The following is a 10,000-nucleotide window of genomic DNA, read 5'->3' as shown; positions in this document are numbered from 1 at the left end:
AGTGAGTGAGTGAGTGAGTGAGTGAGAGAGAGAGTGTGTGAGAGAGAGAGAGAGAGAGAGAGAGAGTGAGTGAGTGAGTGTGTGAGAGAGAGAGTGAGAGTGAGTGAGTGAGTGAGAGAGAGAGTGTGTGAGAGAGAGAGAGAGAGAGAGAGAGAGAGAGAGTGAGTGAGTGAGTGAGAGAGAGAGAGTGAGTGAGTGAGAGAGAGAGTGTGTGAGAGAGAGAGAGAGAGAGAGTGAGAGTGAGTGAGTGAGTGAGAGAGAGAGTGTGTGAGAGAGAGAGAGAGAGTGAGTAAGTGAGAGAGAGAGAGAGAGTGAGTGAGTGAGAGTGAGAGAGAGAGTGTGTGAGAGAGAGAGTGAGAGTGAGTGAGTGAGTGAATGAGAGAGTGTGTGAGAGAGAGAGTGTGTGAGAGAGAGAGAGTGAGTGAGTAAGTGAAAGAGAAAGAGAGAGAGAGTGAGAGTGAGTGAGTGAGTGAGAGAGAGAGAGGGAGATAGAGAGAGAGAGAGAGAGAGAGAGAGAGAGAGAGAGAGAGAGAGAGAGAGACTGTAATAATTGAGCAAAAGAACAAAATAGCCAGAACTTTTGTTGTTTCCTCTCAGGTAATTACAGAAGATTACTGCAGCTCATTATGACCACTGACACACTCTCTTACAGAGAGAGAGAGGGAGAGATGACACACACAATGAGCTGCTGTGTGTATGGACAGAATGAACTGAAAGGAAGTGTGTGTGTGTGTGTGTGTGCGCATCACAGCACTATGACAACCGCTTCTATCGTCATGGCAATGAAGACGACCTGACCGTTGCTGCAGGATATGATGCCAACCCATTTTATTTCATCACACACACACACACACACACCCACCACCCACACACACACTGGATATGGTCCAAATACTCACTTGACCTCATATATCTCAGGCAAGAGTCCTTCAACTAACCAATTTATCTCCACCCCCCCCCCCCCCACCCCCCCGTTCCCCTCGTTCAGATATTCACTCAAACTTAAATAAAGTCAACATTATTTCTCTGCTAAATTTGTAGCTCAGACATTTGTTTGTGAGAATTTATTCATATAATAAACTAGGGATGCACAGATATGAAAATTTTGGCCAATACCGATAACCGATATTTCTTTATATTTGAAAGCCGATAACAGATATATTGGCCGATAAATCTAAATCAAAATTTATTAATACTTTTTTAGAGCCCGATTACAAAAACAAAAGTATCACCATTAAAAGCCACGTGCCAAACACACATACTCATAATAATTTTACTTTCCATTTTTTAAGTGATTTCAATCATATTTCAATTCAAAATCATCATTGCAAGTAATGCACATCTGAAGTGTCTCAGCGGAAGGAAATAATCCATTATTTACAGCTTTAATATATCGGCCGATATATTAATAATAAACACGGAGATCCGCCATGAAGGAAAAAACACAAAACAACTACCATAACAAAATCAACAACACATATTAAGCAAACATTATTTCTTTTTATTCTATTATTAAACAATTTCAATTTTTATATACTTAAATTTTACAGTGCTTAAAATTATTTAATATTAAAAACAATACAAACACAAAATGGAGTGTGATTTCGTACAAGCGTTTGGAGGTATATTGTCGTGTTTTTGTTAGTCATGTGTGTGTGTTTTTTTTGACTCAAGGCACATGTGGAGCCGTTTCATTGAGACACACACACACACACACACACACACACACACACACACACACACACACACACACACACGACAGAAACACAGAAGCACTTTGGTTTTGTGTGAATAAAACAGTGATTCTGCTCAAAACTCACAGTGCATTGCTGAAGGCAACAGATCATCTTGGCCGTAAAAACATCTATTATTGCATCAAGTAAACAAATACACTCACAAATCTCTGTTTGTTGTGAAAATTCAACATTTTTCTGGAGTGGATAAAAACATCCCAAAACATTCCAGTGCATCGTAAGGAAAAAGATTGAGGAAAAGCACCGGAATGTCAGTAGAGTTTTCAGGTTAGAGAGGCAACATTCTGGAATTCCAGGATTTCCTCTTGTTACATCCACCTTTGTCGTTTTGGCGGGAAAACTAAAAATATTGTTAGAGTAGCTAAACACTTCCTTAATCATTCCAGTCAGGAAAAATATGTAGGAATAGCACCCGAATGTCACAAGTTCTGAAATCAAAGCAGCAACATTCTGGAATTACAGGAACTCCACTTACAATCGAGGAAAGATAAAGTGAAGGAACAGAAGTAGTGCAAAGGTAAAGTGTTAAATCAGGCGAACATCTCTCTCGTGATCCGTAGCGTCTTTGTGTGAATCTTCTCATTCTTCCGAAGTAAAACATATGAAGTGCTCAAAACAATCAAGAAAAAAGAAAATAAGTGTTTTTAAATTTTATCGTCAGGATTATCTTCAGAACCGTCAGGAATGCGATATCGTACCAGAGTCAAAGGTCAGTGGTGATGACAGGCGTGACCCCGTGTATAAGCAGGGTCGGACCCAGGTCGCGCGTAAGCAGCTCTAGCTGACGCAGGTATTCATGGTAACGACTGGTATCCGCGGGTGGGCGGGGCAAATACAGGAAGCGCACGGCGGGTGGGCGGAGCTGCTGATCCAGGATGAGCTTGTTTACAGCTTGTAAATACTCGTCCGATACTCGCGAGGTGTTGCTCTGGAAACTATTCGTGAAGAAGTTGTCGCCTTCCGGCTCTTCCTTTTCCGTCTTTTCCGATCTCGTCTGGCGCTGCCAGTGAAGCGCGACCTGGGAATCCCAGGGAACCGTACAGATATCGGCCTTCATCCGAAGGTCCTTCAGAAGGTGTCCGAGTTTCTGCTCCGTTCCCTTGAGGCTTCGCCCCGCCTCCACGCACAGAAAGAGGCGGAGCCTAGCTTTCTGCCACGCCCTTGTCATGTTGAGAATGCATGCGAGCTGAAGCAGGAATAGCGAACACGTGTCGACGTACGCGGCGCTGTCGGGTCGAAGGAGGTTAACGGGCCAAACGTCGACGAACACGGGCCCTTGGAGAGCGTGAGTCCGATCGAACTGATCGAAATATCGAGCTAACGCGATATTCTTTAGCATCTTAACCGCGTCTGCGATTATGCACACGTACTCCTGAGGCCCTAGAGATTTCCCGGCCCAAGCCCCGCCCACAGCCCCGCCCCCGCCCACAGCTCCGCCCCCGACCACACCCCCTCGTACGGGAGGGAAGTGGAAGGGCGGGTCGTTCTGGTCTTCTGGGTCGTCGAGCTGAGAGGAACTGTCGTTACTCAGAGACAGGGTGGAGTCCAGGAGTCGGTCCTGAGGAAGACTGTCGTCATAGAAACCCAGAACCACAGTGTTGGGTCTCATACCACCTGTGCAGGACAAAATAAATACAAATACATAAATAAATGAATAAACTAATAAAAAAGACAAATATCTATGTGAATATATGTATATTAGTGCTGTCAAAGCATTTACATAAAAGTTTGTCAATATATGTGTGTGTACAGTAAATATACACAAATACACACACACACATTTTTCTTTTTTTTGAACTTTTATGTTAGATGTGATTAATCGATTTGACAGCACTTATATATACTGTACATATATTTTTTTTTAAACAAAAATATAACAATGTATGATATTTTATCATTTTATATAAAACACATCTTCCCTAAACTTCTCCAGTGTGATATCTGCTGTTACCGTGATATAAGATAACTCAGCGTGTGCAATCTGGTTCTGGTGTGTGTTGATGTGTGTGTGTGTGTGTCGCTCACCGAGGCCTGAGATGAACAGCATGTGTTGAACTCCGTGTCTGATAGAGTCTGCCAGTGTGAGATTCACAAACGCTTTAATATTCAGATGATCCACTAGAGACAACCAGGAGTCATACTGAGACTGCAGCGGATCTGACGGGAGGACGTCTGGAGAGTGAGAGAGAGAGAGAGAGAGAGAGTCACTGCTTCCATGCAGATTATTAAAAGTTATTTTCAGCTTAATATTCATGTTTCCTGCTGTCAGCCATAGGTCATCGTTCATACAGCTCACACAACACACAAATAAACTCTGGAACATAACACCTAAACATAGCACCTAAACTCTGGAACAGTAATACGCTAATATTAGTCTTTCTGTTCATTTCAAGGTTTACTGTAATCAGCTGGATCTGGCCATATCCTTATCTGGTGGAGGACCTGCTCCTAGAAACGACCACAACTCATGATGTAATCAGCCGGATCCGGGCCATATCCAGATCAGATGGAGGACCTGCTCCTACAAACGACCACAACTCATGATGTAGTCAGCCTGATCCGGGCCGTATCCAGATCAGATGGAGGACCTGCGCCTAGACACGCCCACAACTCATGATGTAGTCAGCCGAATCCGGACCGTATCCAGATCAGATGGAGAACCTGCTCCTAGATACGATGATGTAGTCAGCCGGATCCGGGCCGTATCCAGATCAGATGGAGGACCAGCCCCTAGACACGATGATGTAGTCAGCCGGATCCGGGCCGTGTCCAGATCAGATGGAGAACCTGCTCCTAGACACGATGATGTAGTCAGCCGGATCCGGGCCGTATCCAGATCAGATGGAGGACCTGCGCCTAGACACGATGATGCAGTTAGCCGGATCCGGGCCGTATCCAGATCAGATGGAGAACCTGCTCCTAGACACGATGATGTAGTCAGCTGGATCCGGGCTGTATCCAGATCAGATGGAGAACCTGCTCCTAGACACGATGATGCAGTCAGCCGGATCCGGGGCGTATCCAGATCAGATGGAGGACCTGCGCCTAGACATGATGTAGTCAGCCGGATCCGGGCCGTATCCAGATCAGATGGTGGACTTGCGCCTGGACACGACCACAATGCATGATGTAGTCAGCCGGATCCGGGCCGTATCCAGATCAGATGGAGGACCTGCGCCTGGACATGACCACAACTCATGATGTAGTCAGCCGGATCCGGGCCGTATCCAGATGAGATGGAGGACCTGCGCCTAGACACGATGATGTAGTCAGCCGGATCCAGGCCATATCCAGATCAGATGGTGGACCTGCGCCTGGACACGACCACAACGCATGATGTATTCAGTCGGATCCGGGCCGTATCCAGATCAGTTGGAGGACCTGCGCCTAGACACGATGATGTAGTCAGACGGATCCGGGCCATATCCAGATCAGATGGTGGACCTGCGCCTGGACACGACAACAACGCATGATGTGGTCAGCCGGATCCGGGCCATATCCAGATCAGATTGAGAACCAGCTCCTAAACACATCCACAACTCATGATGCAGTCAGCCGGATCCGGGCTGTAACCAGATCATGACAAACTGATCCTCAATAAACTAGTCTCCAAATCGGCGTGATTACGATCTCCAACCAGATGAACTGGATAATATTCTGAATGTTCTGATCCAATCTGACCTCCGACCGGTAATGCTGCCTGAATCCTAATCATACACTGTTGGTTTGTTGGCCAGAGGAGGACTGGCCCCCTGACTGAGTCTGGGTTCTCACAAGGGTTTTTCCTCCATTCTGTCACTGGTGGAGTTTCGGTTTCTGTCACTGTCGACTTTGGCTTTTGTCTTGCTTAGTTGGGGACATTTAATTTAATATTCAACAGTATTATTGATCTCCTGCATTGACAGCATTATACGGAACTGAACTGGACGATGACATCACTGTTTTCTCCAGAGCGGCTATATATATATATATATATATATATATATATATAAATTAATTTTTTTACCACAAAAATGAAGCATCACTGAACTTACTTAAGCTGGACTGTGACGCTATTTTCTTCTGGACACAAACTTTGTTGCATTATTTTCCTGTTATCTCTGTAAAGCTGCTTTGAAACACTCTGTACAGCAAAAAGCTCTGTATAAATAAAGGTGACTTGACTTGGCATATTGACTGACCCAGGTCTCCGAGCTGCACGTGTCCCAGCACATACAGGCCGCTCTTCTTGATGTCGTTGATGAACGTGATCAGTCCCACACTGGACCTGGGGTTGGACAGCATCAGCAGCACCTGAGGCCTCCAGAACTTGACGTGATCTTTACGCACATCCAGCATCAGCAGGTATTTACGCACCTGCATACATACACACACACACCCCAATCCGGTTAACAGGGTTACCATCTCCTGAAACTAAACTGATATAGAGCTAGAATTAAAAAATATATATACATATGGTGTGTTTGTGTGTTTGAGTGAGTGAGTGAGTGAGTGAGTGAGTTTTGAGTGAGTGTGCGTGTGTGTGTGTGTGTGTGTGAGTAAGTGAGTGAGTGAGTGAGTTTTGAGTGAGTGTGCGTGTGTGTGTGTGTGTGTGTGTGTGTGTGTGAGTAAGTGAGTGAGTGAGTGAGTTTTGAGTGAGTGTGTGTGTGTGTGTGTGTGTGTGTGAGTAAGTGAGTGAGTGAGTGAGTTTTGAGTGAGTGTGCGTGTGAGTGAGTGGTTGAGTAAGTGAGTTAGCGAAGGCAGTGTTACTCTCTCTCTCTCTCTCTCTCTCTCACACACACCTGATGGAAGATGAGTGCCTGGGTGATGCAGCCCCAGCTGCTGACGGGACTCAGGTAGTGGATAAGGAGCAGCAGGAGCAGCATGAAGGCGATGCTGGCAGACGCGTAGATAGAGTTGATCAGGAACATCATCACTGCGCAGCCGATGATCCCCAGAACACACGTGTGCCACGTGAAATACCTGAACGTCGGCCTGCAGAGACACAGAGACAGAGGGTTTGGTGCGGATCAGAGTCTGTTTGGATGTTCATGTGGTTTCACCACTAGTTCTGCACCACTTCTGGTACTAGGAGCATTTCAGAATAAACTGCCATTTTAAAAAAACTACTGGTTTGGTATATATCTGGAGAAACCTCAACTTACATGATTTTACAAGGAGGAGGAAGTAATGGAGGAAGGGGGGAATGGAGGGAGGAAGGAAGGAAGGAAGTTATGAAGGAAGGAAGAAAGGAAGTAATGGAGGAAGAAAGGAAGGGAGAAAGTAATGGAGGAAGGAAGGAGGGGAGGAAGGGAAGGAGAGGAGGAAGGAAGTAATGGAGGAAGTAATGAGGAAGAAAGGAAGGGAGGGAAGAAGGAAGTAATGGAGGAAGGAAGCAATGAGGAAGAGAGGGAGTAAGGGAGGAAAGAAGGAAGTAATGGAGGAAGGAAGGAAGTAATGGAGGAAGGGAGGGAGGAATGAAGGAAGTAAGTAATGGATGAAGGAAGTAAGTAATGAAGGAAGGATGGGAAGAAAGAAGTAATGGAGGAAGGAAGGAAATAATGGAGGAAGGAGGGGAGGAATGAAGTAACGGAGGAAGGAAGGAAGGGATGAAGGAAGTGAGTAATGGAGGAAGGAAATAAATAAATAATTAAACAGAATAATTATTTTATTTTGTAATAAAATTACAAAATAAAAGAAAAAATATATTTTGATTTATTCACTGGATTATCCAAAAGTAGGCATTGGAACACGGTTATTCAAATCTCTCTCCATATATATATATATATATATATATTCATCGGATACAGACTGATGTGTGACTGTCGAACACGAGTACAACATTAAGAAATCCGCGCTTGAGCGTCACAGATGTGGGAAATACACTTATTAGCGTAACTGAACTGGTATTGATGTATATTTGCACATTACGGTCTCACGCAGCTGAAATGACTCAATAAACGCCTGTAAAGCAGATCTTCAAATCTCTCATTCTCACAGATGCTCGTATTACTCTGCAACCAGAGCAGAAAGAGGGATGCGAACAACACTTCACCGTCCTCTCCTCCTGAGTCATTATCTAGTTACAGAGATATTACAGATTAAATATTGACAGACATTTTCTTTTCTTCTATTGCATAAATATGAGAGCGACACACAAACAAACAGCAGTGTGTGTTTGATCAGTAATCACAACACACACACACACACACACGTTCTGACGTCTCTAAAAGCACCTCTTGTCTCTGTCTTTTCACGGTTCAGCTTCATTAGCAGCTCGAGTCGTTTAGAGATGTAGCTCGAGGAGGAAACGGGTCAAAGGTCAGCCGTGTGTGTAAATAACAATGAGCATTTCTGTGTGTTTGGACCGTTGAGAGTGTGTGCGTGGGTTTAAATGTGTGTTTCTGAGAGAGTCATTATAACGGCAATTACGAGTTTGTCTTTAATGGATTTTCATCTTGCGGAGAGGGTAGTGTGTGTGTGTGTGTGTGTGTGTGTGAGAGAGAGTGTGAGTGTTTGATCGCTTTTATTGAGTTCAGAGAGAGTGTGTGTGAGTGAGTGTGTGTGGTTATGAGTGAGTGTGTGTGTGTGTGTGGTCAGTGGGTGTGTGTGTGTGTGTGTGTGTGGTCAGTGCTAAATCAATGTATGCATCCAAACAACAGAAGGGATTCATGCAAAAACAAGTCTAGGTAACATTTCACTTCGAAATCAAAAGAAATACATAATTATAGCTTTTGTATAAAGAACATGAAGACTATTTTATTAATTCTTTGATCATGAGATTATGCTTGACGGACTGCAGAACCGGGTCGTGTATCTGGTCCTGTCTTAGACCACTTCAGGTGGCAGGGACTCCTCCATGCGTTACATCATATTTACATGTATGCATTTGGCAGACGCTTTTATCCAAAGCGACTCACGTTGCATTTCAAGGTACACATTTACATTCTTGCTTTCCCTGGGAATCGAACCCAAGACATTGCCGTTGGAAGCGCCATCTCTCTACTGTTTGAGCTACAGGAAAGCTTCATATCCTGTGGTGTTCCTCAGGGCTCAGTGTTGGGTCCTCTATTATTCAACTTAACATGAGCACAATATTTCCTTTCACCAGTATAAATATGACATGCACCTGATAAATAACACCAGATGCACACAGTTCAGTTTCCACAGAACTTTCAACAGGTAAATAGATAAGACGGAGGTACTTCTTATCGGTAATGGTGCAGAGAGAACGCCTATTGCTCCACATCTTGACTCTATATCACTGAGAGCCAGTAATCAGGTCAGGAACTTAGGAATCATGGGTTGACAGTGAACTCAGTTTTAAAAAACATTAGCAATGTCACTGAAACCGTATATGATCACCTCAGAAACACCTCAGAGTGCGTGACGTTCTCTCCTTCTGACACTGAGAAACTAGCTCATGCTTTCCTTACATCTAGACTTGACTATTGTAATTGTGTTTTTCTCTCTCTCTCTCTCTCTCTCACACACACACACACACACACACACACACACACACACACACACACACACACACACACACACACACACACACACACACACACACACACACACACACACACACACACACACACACACACACACACACACACATTTCCCCCTAAGTCTCTTTCACACTCCCACTTTCAATTCCTATTTTCTTTTCATTTATCTGCCACTTCACTGGCGTCGGTTTCGCCCTGTTTCTCTCTCTCACTCTTTCTCTCTCTCTCTCTCTTTCTATTTCTGTCTCTCTCTCTCTCTCTATATATATATATATATAAATATCTCTCTCTCGATATATATATATATATGTCTCTCTCTCTCTATATGTCTCTCTCTCTCTCTCTCTCTCCCTCGATATCTCTCTCTCTCTCTCTCTCTCTCTCTCTCTCTCCAGTGTCGCTCTGAGCAGTAATTATGTTAAAAGCCAGCGGATCTGCACTCAGTGATGTCACCCTGCTCATGTCAGCAAAAAGCAAACTTCCCGCTGCCAAAATGATCCGTGCGACACACACACATACACTTACAGACACACACACACACTCTCACACGTACTCACTCACACACACACACACGTACTTACTCAACTCACTCACACACACACACACACACACACACACACACACACACACACACACTAAGTTTAAAAAACAATATCTATGAATTCGTCTTATTTAATTTGAGTCTAAAAAAAAACAATATTTCTAAATATTGAATTAAGCTACTTAATAAAATATACAGAAATATTTTGTGTAACTGAA

At 44.1% G+C, this 10,000-nt stretch overlaps 1 protein-coding gene and 1 long non-coding RNA gene across 2 annotated transcripts in view; one reads left to right on the top strand and one right to left on the bottom strand.

Moving 5' to 3' along the window:
• The window catches only part of LOC143730857 (uncharacterized), a 160,113-nt gene that overhangs the window by 4,306 nt on the left and 145,807 nt on the right, over positions 1-10,000 (top strand). The gene's annotated exons all lie outside the window — the stretch shown is intronic.
• Positions 1,481-10,000, bottom strand: part of LOC143730842 (solute carrier family 12 member 9) — a 58,917-nt gene continuing 50,397 nt past the window's right edge. Inside the window, exons 10-13 of the mRNA XM_077221402.1 lie at positions 6,536-6,728; positions 5,936-6,110; positions 3,780-3,926; positions 1,481-3,368 (exon numbers count right to left, since the gene is read on the bottom strand). Of these exons, the coding sequence (XP_077077517.1) occupies positions 2,458-3,368; positions 3,780-3,926; positions 5,936-6,110; positions 6,536-6,728 (1,426 nt within the window). The 3' untranslated portion in view covers positions 1,481-2,457. The remainder of the gene's footprint in view (positions 3,369-3,779; positions 3,927-5,935; positions 6,111-6,535; positions 6,729-10,000) is intronic.

This window comes from Siphateles boraxobius, unplaced genomic scaffold (genome assembly GCF_051911475.1).
Source record: "Siphateles boraxobius isolate OS27281-9 unplaced genomic scaffold, OSU_SipBor_1 82, whole genome shotgun sequence".
Taxonomy (NCBI): Eukaryota; Metazoa; Chordata; class Actinopteri; order Cypriniformes; family Leuciscidae; genus Siphateles; species Siphateles boraxobius.
Note: the sequence above shows the minus strand (reverse complement) of the source record. Positions and strands in the feature narration are given on the sequence as shown.